Source organism: Chiloscyllium plagiosum, chromosome 10 (genome assembly GCF_004010195.1).
Source record: "Chiloscyllium plagiosum isolate BGI_BamShark_2017 chromosome 10, ASM401019v2, whole genome shotgun sequence".
Taxonomy (NCBI): domain Eukaryota; kingdom Metazoa; phylum Chordata; class Chondrichthyes; order Orectolobiformes; family Hemiscylliidae; genus Chiloscyllium; species Chiloscyllium plagiosum.
The window spans coordinates 81,555,612-81,572,849 of record NC_057719.1 but is presented as its reverse complement, the minus strand read 5'-3'; the positions used below and the strand labels follow the sequence as shown (position 1 = coordinate 81,572,849).

Here is a 17,238-nt window from a genome sequence, read left to right as displayed (position 1 = left end):
CAGAGTAGGTTGTGGGGGCGGAGTTAGTCATGGGGGTGGAGTTGGTTGTGGGGGCGGAGATCAACGTGGGGGCGCAGAAGCGTGCTTGAGCAGGTGAGTGATGTCACTGGGGGCGGAAGCGGCTGCAGCAACAGCAGCAGCTCCGGGGGCGAAAGTGGCGCGCCGGGCAGAAACAGCGCTGGTCCCGGTAGCCGTGATTCCCGCGGCGGCCGCGTATCTGTCGGCAATGGTCTTCCTGGCGATCGTGGAGGCGGTTGTCTGGGCGGCGATAGCGGAGGCTGCATGGTCGGTGGTGGCTGTTGTCCGTGCAGCGGTGGGGGCGGAAGTGACGTCACCGTTCGCCGCGGCAATGGTGGCTGCAGCGGCTGCGTGGGCAATGGAACCCAAGCGGTTCTGGAGGTCGTAAGAAGGTTCAGGAACGGTCGAGGAATCCGGAGTGTGAGGGTGAGTACATGAAAGTTTTTTGTACTTACTTTCTTTGATGTTCGATATGGCTCAGAAAAAACGTTTGTTCAGTGTATGAATTCTTCTGAGGATGAAGAACAGCAAAGGTCCTTTGCATGTCTGGGAGGGTGTTGTCCTGAGCTGGGGCAGGGCTGACTGTAGGGAGTGTAGGTAGCAGCGCATGGCTGCAAGCGTGGAGCGGAGGATCCGGAGGGAGGTCTGTTGCTGAAGGCTTCGGATTTGTTGCAGGTACTAGTTGTCCTAGTTGGGTCCAAATTGTGTCGGTCTGAATGTAGTCGGGAGTCCGTGCGGGGTCAGTCGGTTCCGTAGGCAGGTGCTGAGGAAAGAGATGCGGCTGTGGTAGCGAGTCTGTTTCAGGACGTGGCTGAAGAGCTTCAGGGCAGAGGAGATGACCTGGGGGGTGCAGTGAGAGAGGGACTCACTGAGATCCTTGTAGAGGGAGGAGGAGAGCTTCTTCAAGGTAGGCATCCTTGAAAGAGGATTCGCAGTAAAGTTAAGATCAACTAGGAGAAAGTGAGGACTGCAGATGCTGGAGACCAGAGTTGAAAAATGTGGTGCTGGAAAAGCACAGCAGCCCGTTTGGCACACTAGCCTCATTCCTGAAGAAGGGCTTATGCCCGAAACGTCGATTCTCCTGCTCCTCGGATGCTGCCTGGCCTGCTGTGTTTTTCCAGCACCACATTTTTCAACTCTGGTCTCCAGCATCTGCAGTCCTCACTTTCTCCTCGAAGAACTTTCAAAAGCTGATTGGAGGCAGATGTTCGCAGGTAGAGGGACGGCTGGAAAATGGGAGCTTTCAAAAATGAGATAATGAGAATCCAGAGAAAGTATATTCTTGTTAGGGTGAAAGGGAAGGCTGGTAGGTATAGGGAATGCTGGATGACGAGAGAAATTGAGGTTTTGTTTAAGAAAAAGAAGGAAACATATGTCAGGTATAGACAGGATAGATCGAGTGAATCCTTAGAAGAGTATAAAGAAAGTAGGAATATACTGAAGAGGGAAATCAGGAGGACAAAACAGGGACATGAGATAGCTTTGGCAAATAGCGTTAAGGAGAATCCAAAGGGCTTTTACAAATATATTAAAGGACAAAAGGGTAACAAGGGAGTGAATAGGACCCCTCAAAGATCAGCAAGGCAGCCCATGTATGAAACTCCAGTAGGTGGGGGAGATACTAAACGAGTATTTCACATCAGTATTTACTTTGGAGAAGGACATGGAAGGTATAGAATGTGGGGAAATAGATGGTGACATCTTGAAAAATGTCCAGATTACAGAGGAGGAAGTGCTGGATGTCTTGGAATGCGTAGAAGATATGTCCCTCGGACTGAAGAACGAAAAGACTTTGGTGTACAAGTTGTAGAGGTATACAGCACAGAAACAGACCCTTCAGTCCAACTCATCCATGCTGACCAGATATCCTAACCTAATATACTCCCATTTGCCGGCACTTGGTCCATATCCCTCTAAACCCTTCCTATCCATATACCCATCCAAATGCCTTTTAAATGGTGTAATTGACCTGATCAGGTGTACCCTAGAACTCTGTGGGAAGGTAGGGAGGTGATTGCTGAGCACCTTGCTGAGATATTTGTATCATCGATAGTCACAGGTGAGGTGCCGGAAGACTGGAGGTTGGCTAACATGGTGCCACTGTTTAAGAAAGGTGGTCAGGAAAAGCCAGGGAACTATAGACCAATGAGCCTGATGTCGGTGGTGGGCAAGTTGTTGGAGGGAATCCTGAGGAACGGGAAGTACATGTATTTGGAAAGACAAGGACTGATTAGGGATAGTCAACATGGCTTTGTGCATGGGAAATCATGTCTCACAAACTTGATTGAGTTTTTTAAAGAAGTAACAAAGAGGATTGATGAGGGCAGAGCGGTAGATCTGATCTATATGGACTTCAGTAAGGCACTCGACAAGATCCCTCATGGGAGACTGGTTAGCAAGGTTAGATCTCATGGAATACAGGGAGAACTAGCCATTTGGATACAGAACTGGCTTGAAGGTAGAAGACAGAGTGTAGTGGTGGAGTGTTGCTTTTCAGATGGAGGCCTGTGAGCAGTGGTGTGCCAAAAGGATTGGTACTGGGTCCTCTACTTTTCGTCATTTATATAAATGATTTGGATTGAACATCAGAGGTATAGTTCGTAAGTTTGGAGATGACACCAAAATTAGAGGTGTAGTGGACAATGAAGAAGGTAACTTCAGATTACAAAGGGATCTTGACCAGATGGGCCAATGGGCTGAGAAGTGGCAGATGGAGTTTAATTCAGATAAATGCGAGGTGCTGCATTTTGAAAAAGCAAATCAGAGCAGGACTTATGGTAAGGTCCTCGGGAGTGTGGCTGAGCACTTGGAGTGCAGGTTCATCATTCCTTGAAAGTAGAGTCACAGGTAAATAGGATAGTGAAGAAAGCATTTGGTATGCTTTCCTTTATTGGTCAGAGTATTGAGTATAGGAGTTGGGAGGTCAAGTTGTGACTGTACAGGACATTGGTTAGGCCACTGTTGGAATATTGCATGCAAAATCTGGTCTCCTTCCAATTGGAAAGATACTGTGAAACCTGAAAGGGTTCAGAAAAGGTTTACAAGTGTCGGAGGATTTGAGCTACAGGGAGAGGCTGAATAGGCTGGGGCTGTTATCCCTGGAGAGTTGGAGGCTGAGGGGTGACCTTATAGAGCTTTATAAAATCATGCGGACATGGATAGGATAAAAAAACAAGGTTTTTTCCCGGGGTGGGGCAAGTCCAGAACTAGAGGGCATAGATTTAGGATGAGAGGGGAAAGATATAAAAGGGACCTAAAGGGTAACTTTTTCATGCAGAGGGTGGTGCATGTATGGAATGAGCTGCCAGAGGAAGTGGAGGACACTGGTACAATTACACCATTTAAAAGGCATTTGGATGGGTATATGGAAAGGAAGGGTTTAGAGGGATATGGACCAAGTGCCGGCAAATGGGAGTATATTAGGTTAGGATATCTGGTCAGCATGGATGAGTTGGACTGAAGGGTCTGTTTCTGTGCTGTATATCTCTACGACTTGTACACCAAAGTCTTTTCGTTCTTCAGTCCGAGGGACATATCATTCATTGTGCATTAGATGTCATTAGACCTCCCAAAATGCATCACCTTGGACTTATCAGGATTAAATTCCATCTGCCATTGCTCTGCCCAATTTAGCAGCTGATCAATATCAGATTGTAACCTGAGACCATCCTCCTTACCATCAACCACAACACCAATTTTTATGTCATCTGCAAACTTACTAATTAAACCCGCTACGTTCACATCCAAGTTGTTGTTGTAAATAACAAACAGCAAGGGTCCCAGCACCGATCCCTGTGATACATCACTGGTCACAGGCTTCCAATTAAATAAACAGCCCTCCACCTTCATTTTTTGTCTCGTATTTGTAATAGACTTATAGTTTGCCAACTTGTCTTGGATCACATGGGCTCTTACCTTTTGGACTAGCCTTTTATATGGGATCTTGTCGATGGCCTTACTGAAGCCCATGCAAACCATACTAACTGCACTATCCTCATCAATATATTTCGTCACCTTTTCAAAAACTCAATTAAATTAGTCAGACAATTCCTTTAACAAATCCATGCTGACTAACTTTGATCAATCCCTTCCTCTTAAGTATTGATTAATGAGATACCGCAGATCTATTTCCAATAAGTTCCCAACCACAGATGTCAGACTAACTGGTCTACAATTATCTGGCCTATCCCTGTTGCCCTTTTTGAAGAAAAGAACTGTATTAGCTATCGTCCAGTCATCTGCTATGTCACCAGTGGCCAGCGAAGTATTAAATATCTGCCAAGGACCCAGCAGTGTCCTCCCTTTGCAGTCTGGGATACATCTCATCAGACTCTGGCAATTTATGTACCTGCATACTCTCTAAAACATCTAATAGCCCTTCCTTATTAATCTTAATGTATTCTAGAACCACAATATCGCAAATGAAATCCCCAGCTACATCTGTGAAAACATCCTGCAATATACTCAGCTCTTGAAAAACACTTCAAGAAAGCTTCCATGCTCACTTCCCAATGAACATTGTCCAAACATCCTGGTCTCTCCTCAACTGACCATTGACCTAATGGTCACCATTTTCATTTGTCATAACCTCCCCATATTAGTGTGGAGGTGCTGGTGTTGGACTGGGGTGGACAAAGTTAAAAAACACACAACATCAGGTTATCGTCCAACAGGTTTATTTGGAAGTACAAGCTTTTGGAATGCTACTCCTTTGACAGATAACTAGCTACCTTGAATTGAGTAGTCCTTGCTTGACCATTTCAGAGACCAGTTAAGATTCAACTATATTGTTGAGTCTGGAGTCACGTGTAGGCTAGACCACAAAAGGAATGGCAGATTTTCTTCCCTAAAGGACATTAGTGAGCCAGATGGGTTTTTATGTTAAATCAATAAAAATAATTTTGTGGTCACCATTGTGAAGACTAACACAATGCTCCAGATTTACCACTCAAATTTAAATTCCAGCAGCCACTGTGGTGGGACATGAAACCGTCTAAGATGGTTGCTAACAGGAGAGAGGCTCTGTGCAGAATTGGAAGAGTGGAAAAGTAACTCATCCATGCCCCCTCCCAGCCCTGTCAAAGTTCATCTTTTGAGGGAGGTTGGGAGTGGGAAAGAGTGCGGAATGCAATAGGTATAAAATCCAGCCTGGCCTGATCAGCGGCCTTAAATAACTGACCTTATATTGATACCCCACGCAAGGGAGTATTAAATCCAGGATCTTTGTCAAAACATTGGACAACAAGTTATGGTGGGGGTGGTTTAGTGTTGTGCTTTATTTTTGAATGTCATTTCCTGAAATAAACTGACTTGACATTTGAACGTGTAGACAGTCTGTCCTCCTAACTTTGCAAGATAACTGCCCACAGACATCACAGAAAACAGGAAGTAGCAAGACTGACCATAGAGTACCCTGTACTCACACTGAGATCCACAACCACTTTTGCCTGACATTATACAAGATGGAAATCTGCCTGCACACACAAACTGGGTATTTTGAAGCCTAAAGTGCCAGCACAATGTGATTTTATGGGAGGTTTTGGATGCCGTATATTAAGTTTGAAACTGCTTAGCTCTGGCGGTTCTCTGGCAGTCCAAGAGGAGAAAGATTTGAAAGGGATCTAAGGGGCAACTTTTTCATGCAGAGGATGGTGCACGTATGGAACGAGCTGCCAGAGAAAGTGGTGGATGCTGGTATAATTGCAACATTTAAAAGGCATCTGGATGGGGAGATGAATGGGAAGGGGTTAGAGCAGACCTGGGCATTTTACGGCCCGCGGGCCATATCTGGCCCTTTAGTTGTTCCTGTCCGGCCCGATTTCTTCGGGATTAAGATATTTATTTTTTATGGCAGAGAATAGAGACAGTTCCTGCCCTTGCGGGGAATCAATGGCTACTCTCAACATTCACACCCACAAGCTGTTCAGCTTCCTGGGACCCAATCACATTGCTGTTGGCATTCAGAAGGTGTTTGTCATTGGTCCATGGAGTGGTGATCAATTGTCAATCAGCTACTTGTTGGCGGACAAAGCTTCATTTGTACACACCCTTGGCTTCAGCTCGACTGCAAACCACTGCTGGAACAAACAGCTATATGAACAGTACTTACAACGAGGTTATGTTATTTGCTTCAATATCCTTAGCCAAAAGTCCTACTGATTAAGCTGCTCAGATCCTAAAGTTGCTTGACTGTTTCGGCAGCAGGTGGTGAGGGAACCAACGAGAGGAAAGAACATACTTGACCTCTTCCTTACCAATCTGCCAGCTGCAGATGCATCTGTCCATGACCATATCAGTGAGAGGGACCACCGCACAGTCCTTGTGGAGATGAAATCCCACCTTCACAGTGAGAATACCTTCCATCGTGTCGTGTGTCGTTATCACCATGCTAAATCAGACAGACTTTGAACAAATTTACCAACTCAAGAGTGGGCATCCATGAGGTGCTGTGGGCCGTTAGCAGCAGCAGGGTTGTACTCCAGCGTAATCAGCAATCTCATGGATCTGCCACTCAACCATTACCATTAAGCCAGGGGGGATCAAACCTGGTTCAACTGAGAGTGGAGGAGAACATGCCAGGAGCAGCACCCAGGCATACCTATAAATGAGGTGTCAACCTGGTGAAGGTACCGACTACTCCTTGCATGCCAAACAACATAAGCAGCAAGTGATAGACAGAGGTAAGCAATCCCACAACCCAACAGATTAGACCTAAACTCTGCAGTCCTGCCACCTGTTATGAATGATGGCCAACAATTAAACAACTCACTGGGGGAGGAAGCTCCACAAATAACCCTATATCACTGACGGAAGTACCCAACACCTCAGTGCAAAAGATAAGGTGGAAGTACTTGCAACAATCTTAATCATAAGTACCGAGTGGACGATCCATCTTGGATTCGGCCAGAGGTCTGCAGCATCACAGATACCAATCTTCAGCCAACCTGATTCACTCCACGTGATACCCAGTAATGGCTGGAGACACTGGGTACCACAAAGGCTCACTCAACATTCTAGCAATAGTACTGAAGACTTGTGCTCTGGAGATTGCTACTCCCATAGCAAAGTTTTTCCAGTACAGTTACAACACTGGCATCTACCCAACAATGTGGAAAATTGCCTGGGTGTGTCCTTTACACTCAAAGCAGGACAAATCTAACCTCGCCAATTACCACCCCATCAGTCTACTCTCACACATCAGTAAAGTGATAGAAGGTGTCATCAACAGTGCTATCATGCAGCACCTGCTCAGCAATAACCTGCTCAGTGACTCCCAGCTTTGAGAAAAGAGCAGAATGTGACGTGACAGTAACCAATGTCTGACATAAAGGCTGTGTTTGTGGTACCAGGGGGCCTGAGCAAAACTGAAGATCGTGGGAATCAGAGGAAACTCTCCACTGGTTAGAGTCATTCCTGACACATTGGAAGATGGTTGTGGTTGTTTGAGGTCAGTCATCTCAGCTCCAGGATATCTCTGCAGGAGTCCCTCAGGATAGTGTCCGAGACCCAACCATCTTCTGCTGCTTCATCAATGAGTTTCCCTCCACCATCAGGTTTAAAGTGGGGTTGATCACCGATGATTGCATAATGTGCAGCACTGTCCACAACTCCTCAGATACTGAAACAGTCCACATCCAAATACAACAACACCTGGACAATATCCAGGTTTGGACTGATAAGTGGCACACTAATGCTAGGCAATAACCATCTCTAATAAAAGGCAATCTAACAACCATCCCTTGACCTCCAATGCTGTTACCAACACTGAATCCCCAACTGTCAACATCCTAGGAATTGCCATTGACCAGAAACCAGATGGGTCATACAAATACAGCGGCTACAAGAGCAGGTTGGAGGCTAGGAATATAGCAGCGAATAACGCACGTCCTGACTTCATAAAACCTGTCCATCATCTACAAGACATAAGTCAGGAATGTAATGGAATGGTCTGCACTTGCCTGGATGGGTGCAGCTCCAAGAACACCCAAGAAGCTTGACACCATCCAGGACAAAGCAGTCTGCTTGTTTGGAGCCACAGCTGCAAACATCCATTCCCTCCACCACTGATGCTCAGTAGCAGCAGTATACTGTATACACCATCTCAAGATGCACTGCAGAACTTCACCAAAGATCCTTAGACAACATCTACCAAACCCATGACCACTTCCAGCTAGGAGAACAAAGGCAGCACTTACATGGGAACGCCACCATCTGCAAGTTCCCCTCAAAGCTGCTCACCATCCTGACTTGGAAATCTATCCCCATTCCTTCAAAATCACTGGGTCAAACTCCTGGAATTCCCTTCCCAATGGCATTGTGGGCCAACCTACAGCACATGGGCTGCAGTTGCAGCTGCTCAAGAAAGCAGCTCACTAATACCTTCTCAGGAACAACTCGGTATGGGGCTATAAATACTGGCTCAGCTAGTGAGACTCACATCCCATACTGAATACATTTTTAAAAACTGGGGCATTTGGTACAGTTTTCCACCCAATACTGATGCTCCAGCATAATCACTGTAACAGATCATACAGTCATTATCACATTGCTAAATGTGCACGCTTGCTGTGCGTAAACTGATGGCTGTGTTCTCTGACATTACAACACTTCAGAAGTAATATGTTGGCTATGGATATCGCAAGGTGGTGAAACCACCGAATAAAGGAAGGTTCTTTCTTTGATTACATCACATAAGAAGGAAGCAGTAAGAAAAATGTCATTTTCCAAATTAACATTACTTCTGGATTTAAATGGTTCCGAAATCACTTACCTGAATGACCAGCCAATTGAATCCATGAATATCGTTTCTTGAACGGGAAGGATGAGACGTGGACTATTGATTTTGCCTTCTTCCAGGATTTGTTCTGTTAAAAAAAAACATGATGGGAGAAATTAAGATCTCTCCCTTGTCAGACTTCTCAAGTTTCAATTAAAGCACTGTTCACACAGAAACATTGCCAGGTTGGATTGCATGCAGGGATGCATGAACGAGAGGAACAAGATAAAGGTGAGGAAGCATTGGGACAGACAGACAATGGGAAACATTCAGTCTCCAGTTACAATGCCCTTTCATCCACCACAACAGAAAATGTTAATGTAAACAGAAGGTTCACCAGATTGTTTCCTGGGATGAAAGAACTGCCTTATGTACAGAGATTGAGCAGGTTAGACAAATACTCATTGGTGTTTAAAAGAATTAGAAGTGACCTTATTAAAACACAGAAGATTTTGAGGGATTTGACAGGGTAGATGCTGAGAGGGTATTTTTCCCTTCAAGTAAAACCTTTAAGTAATGCAAAGTCACCATAGTCCAAGAAGACTGTTCTCTCAGCGGAGAGAGAGAGAGAGAGGTAATTTTTGGTGATTTAATCTGAGGAAGGCCAGGCATCCAGCAAGAGGCAAGGTTGAGATGGCAAGACCTTCACAGAGACTTCAGCCGGTGCAGAAATTGAAACCACACTGTTGGCATCACTTGCATCGCAAACCAGCCATCGAGCCAAATAAGCAAACATAATTTGAGAATACGGGTCACCTGTTTGTAAGATGGCGTGGACGCTGAATTTCTTCTCTCTTAATGGCATGAAACTTTACATTAGGAATGGTGGAAGCTGGGTCATTGAATATATTCAAGGCTGAGACAGGCTCTTGAATCAGTGAAGCTCAGTGAGGAAATTCAAGTGGGAGTCAAACTCAGATAAATATGTAGTGGTACATTGCATCAGAAAGAATTGAGAGGTCGCTTAATTACTTGGAGAATGCAAGTCTAGGTGAGGTAGAGTGACCCAGGGATCAGGGTACACACACAACAATCACTAAATGTTGGGCTATTGAGGCTATGTATACAAACCAAGCACCATTTGTTTTAGTGAAGGGATAGGATTGAAAAGTAAGGAGGTTATGGGGGGAGATGGTGACATGGTGCTACTAAGACTGAACTGGCAATCCAGGTGGACAGGTTCAAGTCCTGGAGATTTGGGTTCAAATCTCAATATGCTGGATTTTAAATTCAATTCATAACATCTTGAATTACAAAGCAGTGCTCAGTGATAGCTACCATCGATTATTATTAAAATCATCGATTATTATTAAAAACCCATCTGATTCATTGATATCCTTTAGAGATGGAAATCTGCCATCCATACCTGGTCTGGCCAACATGTGAGTCCAAATCCGTATGAATGTGGTTGACTCTAAACTGCCCTCTCTGATGAACAAATAAATAATTAAGTTTCATGGCTGATTACAGATGGCTAGCAAATGCTGGCTTTGTCAGTGATATCCATATCTCATGAAAGAATAAACTAAGGAAAGACCTCATGCAGAGTGTTATCTGCAATCCTGGTCAGCATTTTATATTATTACATATTATATTCCCTACAATGTGGAAACAGGCCCTTTGGCCCAACCAGTCCACACCGACCCTCCAAAGAGAAACCCACCCAGACCCTTTTCCCTCTTGACTAATGCACCTAACACTATGGGCAATTTAGCATGGCCAATTCACCTGACCTGCACATCTCTGGACTGTGGGAGGAAACTGGAGCACCCAGAGGAAACGCACACAGATATGGGGAGAACATGCAAACCCCACACAGACAGTTGGCGGAGGCTGGAATAGAACGTGGGACCCTGGTGCTGTGAGGCAGCAGTGCTAACCACTGAGCCACCGTGCCACCCCGAGAAAAGAAATGGAGCCAGAGGTTATAGAGACAATTTTCAAGAATGATTCAGAATGACTGAGTATAAATACTAGGAAAGATTTCTTTACTCTTGGGAAGGGGGGTGGGGGAAGATAAGGGCTTGGGGAGTCACCTAATAGAGATTTAAAAGGCCCAGGTAGACAGAGGAACTGCTTCAGGGATACCCTCAAGGCCTTGCTGGTGAAATTCGGCACTCCCACAACCCCTAGGAATCACTGGTCCAAGACTGTTCAAAGTGGAGGAGGAATACCGGGAAGGTGTCGAGTACCTTGAGACTTGCTCTCAGGAAAAAGCGGAAGCCAGACGAAAATTGGGCAAGGAGTGCGCTGCCATACCAACGCCCCATCCACCCCTTCCTGAGACCAGCTTCTTCCCCAAGTGTGAACAGCCTGCGGCAGCCGCACCAGTGTGTACAGCCACCTATGGACTCACCCTGAGAATGGAAGAGAGCAATCCTCATCTGCGAGAGACCGCAAATGATGAATAGAGATTTTTAAAATCATGTTAGCTTGAAGGTTTTGACAGTGTCATCCAGAGAGAATGTTTCCTCTTGTAGGGAAGAGTACTAATAGAGGCCATCAATATGAGATTGTCACCTCGAAATCCAGAAGGGAATTCAGAAGAAAATCAGAGTATGGTGGCAATGTGGAACTCACCACCAGTGGGGGTGAAGAGTAGGAGTCCATTGGACAAACAGCACTGAAATAGGCCACTCAGCCCAACTTGAGCTTTCTCCTAGCCTTTCTCAACAAAATTGATCATTCGCCTTTGTTCTCTCCCCCGCACACCTTGCCCAACTCTCTCTGAAGTGAATTAATACTGTTCTCAATAACCATTCCCTGTGGTCTTGAGTTCCACACTCTCCAAAGAAAGATACTTCCTCTCGGTTTGACTTCTTATGTCAATTGTATTATTGATGGCCTCCAGTTACTCATTCATAAAGCAGAAGTGGCTTCACAAAGGCCATTTCATCCCAGGTTCTTTCAGTTATGCAACCCCATTCAATAAATGGGTTTGAGGAAAAACTGGACAGATGAGGGATAAGGAAGCAAAGGAAAAGGAGATTGTGATGGCATATATTGGTACAGGTCAACAATGATCCGACTGAATGGTGAGGGAGACTCGGGATGGCACGTGGCCCTCTGCTGTTACTTGCACTGAAGATGAGTCAAATTTAACTCGAAACGTTACCTTTGTTTCTCTACATGGAGGCTGCCAGAACTGCAGAGGCTAATACCAGCACTTTCTGTTTCTACAAAGGGGGCGTTGCTGAAACAATGTTGTGGGGTAGTAATCAAAAACCAAGCTTTTGTCTGAGATTCTAGTCTGCATTATTTGGAATCAAGACACCATTGTAACAAAATATATCACAGATAGGCATCTCAACGTGAATGTGCTCACTCTGTGTGAGCAAGTGGTCCCATCTGTCACTTTAAGGGGCTATAATGCGAAATATTGTTAAAAAATATATAGTGGGGGCTGGGATGTTGATCTTAAGGTTATGGTTGCCTTTAGTGATTCCCAATTTAAAAACTGAATATTGCATATTTACAGCCAGCTGCATTAGCGGTTTTACAAGTTTAGTCAGACATTCAGGCAGTAGTTGCAGTACATGCTCCTGTACCACCCGAGGTTTGAGCTGTCAGTTTGTTTTTTTCTGCTACAACTTCCTCCAGACATTTTAAATGCAAATGCTGCGGTAACTCTGCTGCTGAACGCCACAAATGTCACTCCATTCAAAACAGGAACTCGCTGCACGACTGTTTCAGAACTAAACAGAAAAGGTCATGTGAGTTTTAGTTGTGAAAGAGCCGGCTGACAAGGTGCACATGTGGCTCCAGCAGAGCTCTGTGTTCTCTCATGGACAGCTGCGGCGTGGGGGGAACCAACAATAGGGGAAATCTTGTTTTTGTCCCACTGTATGAGACAAGTAGCAGCAGCTCAGCCCTGTCAGGGTAAAGGCAGTCATCAAGCTGCATTAATGAGCAGCACATGTCTAACTTAATCTACAGGAAGGAACTTCATCAGTTACACACCAAACAATCCTCACCATGCTGAATAAATACTAGCTTCACATAATTACATACTAAACAATCCTTACCATGCTGAATAAATACTGATTTTACATAATTACCACATAAATAATCCTTACCATGCTGAAAGAACATCAATGTTACCAATACATGCTAACACAATCTTTACCACGATGAATAAATATTAACTGCACACAGTTCACAATATGTAGCCCTTAGAATGCTGAATAAACATCAGCTTTCTACAGTTAGGTCTCAAAGTGGCATAGTAGACTCTGATCTCATGTTCTCTGGATTATTAGTCTGAGCATTTCCTTATGCAGAATTGGATTACACAGGGTAGGAATAAGCCACTTTTTGTCCTCATTAGCAGACAAATTAGGAGCAGGATTATACCATTTGGCCCTTCGAACATTCAACAGGATCATGGTGCATCTGATTCCTCCACATTGCTGATAACATTTCACCCGCTTACTCTTCAAGAATCTGTACACCTCTGCTTTAAGAGTATTCAAGGAATCCGTTTCCTCTGTCTCTTGAGGAAGCGATTTGCAAAGTCTCAGAGTGAAAACCGTGTATGGACAGGTATAAAAGCATTCAAAATTTACTAAGATCTGTTGGTTTTAATCTGGATTCAGACTGGAGGTGATCACAATACCGTTCATTTCGTTGTCCAGGCATCTGGTGCCAGTAGTTTTCAGCATGGACTCAAGATTACTTATCTGTCTTAAATGGGTAGCCTTTCATTTTAAACAGTGACCCTTACTTCCAAATTCTCCTGCAAGAGGAAAAATCCTTTCCACAAACTACACCAGACAGGGCTATAATATGCCTTGTTGAGTCTTGTTAGGACCAGAAATAATTGGCCAGAGCTCTTGCTTGCCTTGTCAGTGACCACTCATTGTTTAACCAGTTCACGCTGACACAGTTTGCAGAGCAGGCATCAACAGTGATGCCCTCTGCAGCCGGTGAATGTTAACCACGTATCCCCATATGTCACAGACAAATTCTCTGAAGCTACCACCTGTAACCTAGCAAGGGGGATGGAAAATGGTGAGAACAGCAGCAAGTTATGTTATTTGTGAAGTAGCAGATGCGTTCGCCCTGCCACTCACCTAGCCTCCAGTCTGTGTGTAACCACTACACTCAGGATAGCTGTGAGGCCACAATAACTCTGCCCTGCTTCCTGTGGAAACATTTTCCAGGTAGAGCAACTCATCCCATTCTTATGGTTATCTGTGAGAGAGCATGCCTTGCATACTTTGAGCACAAAACACTGGCGGCAAGGCAGATGGGCGGAAATACTGCTAAATATTTCATCATTAGCTTTGGCTTTGCAAGCAAATTCCCTCCACGCTATCTTGCAAAGTTGTTCACGGGATGTGAATGAAGCTACCGTTATTGCCTGCCCCCTGTCGCCCTTGGAAGATGGTGGTGAGCTGTCTCCTTCAGTGATGTTTGCAAGGAAAGATTTTGACCCAGTGACAATGAAGAAACAGCAATATACTTCCAAGTCAAATTTGGAGGGGACCTCGCAGTTATCCCATGTCTCTAAACTTGGTTGAGTGCACACTGCTTCTAGTGTGAGTGAATTAGATGCCTATCAAGCAGGCTACTTTGTCTTGAATAGTGTCAAGCTTCTTGAGTGTTGTTGGGAACTGCACCCATCCAGGCGAGTGGAGAATAACCCATCACGCTCCTAACTTGTGCTCTCCACAATTTTGTGGAAGATCCACATTGCCACTACTGATTGTGATGGGAGAGAATGTATAAAATGGTGGATAGGTGTCTTTCTTGTTGAATAATGTGCAAAAACTTTCTATATGATATTACACAGAATGCACAGAACAGTAATATTCAGCCCGACAAGACTGTGCTGGTGTATATGTTTCACTGACGCTCTTCCATCTAACATCATTTAACCATCTTTGCTTATGCATGCTTCAAGCTGTGATGAGAAATGAAGGTCAATGTACCCATGTTCACTTTTAAAGAATGAGGGATGATCTCAATCAAATGTAAGTAATTTTTCAAGGGCTTGACAAGATATATGATCAATGTAGTGTCCCAGACCCAACCATCTTCAGCTGCTTCATCAATGAACTTGCCCCCCATTTCAAACAACATAGTATTTTGGAAAATGTAGGGGGTGATGGATTCTCAGGGCAATTTAGCAAGAACAGCCAAGACAGTATCAAGACAGGCTCTAATGCAATGAGGGGTATGTCGGGTTCCAAGAGGTCAATTGTGTTAGGGGACTCTCTAGTTCGAGGCACAGACAGTCGTTTCTGTGGCCAGCAGCGAAAGATCAGAATCGTGTGTTGCTTCCCTGGTGCCAGAGAGGGTACAGAATGTTCTCATGGGGGAGAGGGGCCAGCAGGAGGTCATTGTACCCATTGGAACCAACAACATAGGAAGGGAAAATGATGAGATTTTTGAAGGGGACATAGAGAGAGTTAGGCAGGAAAATAATAAGGAGATCCTTTAGGGTAGTAATATCTGGATTACTCCCGGTGCTACAAGCTAGTGAGGGCAGGAATAGAAGGATATAGCAGATGAATGCATGGCTGAGGAGCTGGTGTATGGGAGAGGGATTCACATTTTTGGATCATTGGAATGTCTTCTGGGGTAGAAGTGACCTGTACAAGAAGGACGGATTGCACCTGAATTGGAANNNGGGTACAGCTGAGAACAGAAGTGAGTCAAACAGTCAGGGCAGGCAGGGACAAAGCAGAGAACAAGGTAGGACTGATAAATTAAACTGCATTTATTTCAATGCAAGAGGCCTAACAGGGAAGGCAGATGAACTCAGGGCATGGTTAGGAACATGGGACTGGGATATCATAGCAATTACAGAAACATGGCTCAGGGATGGACAGGACTGGCAGCTTAATGTTCCAGGATACAAATGCTACAGGATGGATAGAAAGGGAGGTAAGAGAGGAGGAGGGGGTGGCATTTTTGATAAGGGATAGCATTACAGCTGTGCTGAGGGAGGATGTTCCTGGAAATACATCTGGGGAGGTTATTTGGGTGGAACTGAGAAATAAGAAAGGGATGATCACTTTACTGGGATTTATTACAGACCCCTAATAGTCAGAGAGAAATTGAGAAACAAATTTGTTAGGAGATCTGAGTTATCTTTAGGAATAATAGGGTGGTTATGGTAGGGGATTTTAACTTTCCAAATATAGACTGGGACTGCCATAATGTGGAAGAAAATTATCTGATTCAGTATGTGGATGTACCTACTAGAGAAGGTGCAAAACCTGACCTATCCTTGGGAAATAAGGCAGGACAGGTGACTGAGGTGTCAGTGGGGGATCACTTTGGGGCCAGTGACCATAATTCTTATTAGTTTTAAAATAATGATGGAAGAGGATAGACCAGATCTAAAAGTTGAAGTTCTAAATTGGAGGAAGGCTAATTTTGACGGTATTAGGCAAGAACTTTCAAAGCTGATTGGGGCAGATGTTCGCAGGCAAAGGGACGGCTGGGAAATGGGAAGCCTTCAGGAATGAGATAATAGTCAAGAGACAGTATATTCATGTTAGGGTGAAAGGCTGGTAGGTATAGGGAATGCTAAATGACTGAAGAAATTGAAGGCTTGGTTAAGAAGAAGAAGGAAGCATATGTCAGGTATAGACAGGGTTTTGAGTGAATCCTTAGAAGAGTATAAAGGCAGTAGGAGTATACTTGAGAGGGAAATCAGGAGGGCAAAAAGAGGTCATGAGATAGCTTTGGCAAATAGGGTTAAGGAGAATCCAAAGGGTTTTTAGAAATACATTAAGGAAAAAAAGGGTAACTAGGGAGAGAATACGGCCCCTAAAGATCAGCAAGGCGGCCTTTGTGTGGAGCTGCAAGAGATGGGGGAAATTCTAAACGAATGTGTTGCATCAGTGTTTACTGTGGAGAAGGACATGGAGGATATAGAAAGTGGGCAAATAGATGACACCTTGAAAAGTGTCCATATTACAGAGGAGGTAGTGCTGGATGTCTTGAAATGCATCAAAGTGGATAAATCCCCAGGACCTGATCAGGTGTAATCTGTGGGAATCTGGCAAGTGATTGCTGGGCCTCTTGCTGAGATACTTGTATCATTGATCGTCACAGGTGAAGTGCCGGAAGACTGGAGGTTGGCTAACGTGGTGCCACTATTTTAAAAAGGTGGCAAGGAACTATAGTCCGGTGAGCCTGACCTCATTGGTGGGCAATTTGTTGGAGGGAATCCTGAGGGACAGGATGTACATGTATTTGGAAAGGCAAGGACTGATTAGGGATAGTCAACATGGCTTTGTGCGTGGGAAATCATGTCTCACAAACTTGATTGTGTTTTTTGAAGAAGTAACAAAGAGGATTGATGAGGGCAGAGCAGTAGATGTGACCTATATGGACTTCAGTAAGGCGTTCGACAAGGTTCCCCATGGGAGACTTGTTAGCAAGGTTAGATCTCATGGAATACAGGGAGAACTAGCCATTTGGATACA

General features: G+C 44.6%; 1 protein-coding gene across 1 annotated transcript in view; it reads right to left on the bottom strand.

Annotated features, from left to right (window-relative positions):
* The window catches only part of LOC122554013 (inositol-trisphosphate 3-kinase A-like), a 75,909-nt gene that overhangs the window by 22,707 nt on the left and 35,964 nt on the right, over window positions 1-17,238 (bottom strand). The window contains exon 2 of the mRNA XM_043698498.1: window positions 8,789-8,882. Coding sequence (XP_043554433.1) covers window positions 8,789-8,882 — 94 coding nt within the window. The remainder of the gene's footprint in view (window positions 1-8,788; window positions 8,883-17,238) is intronic.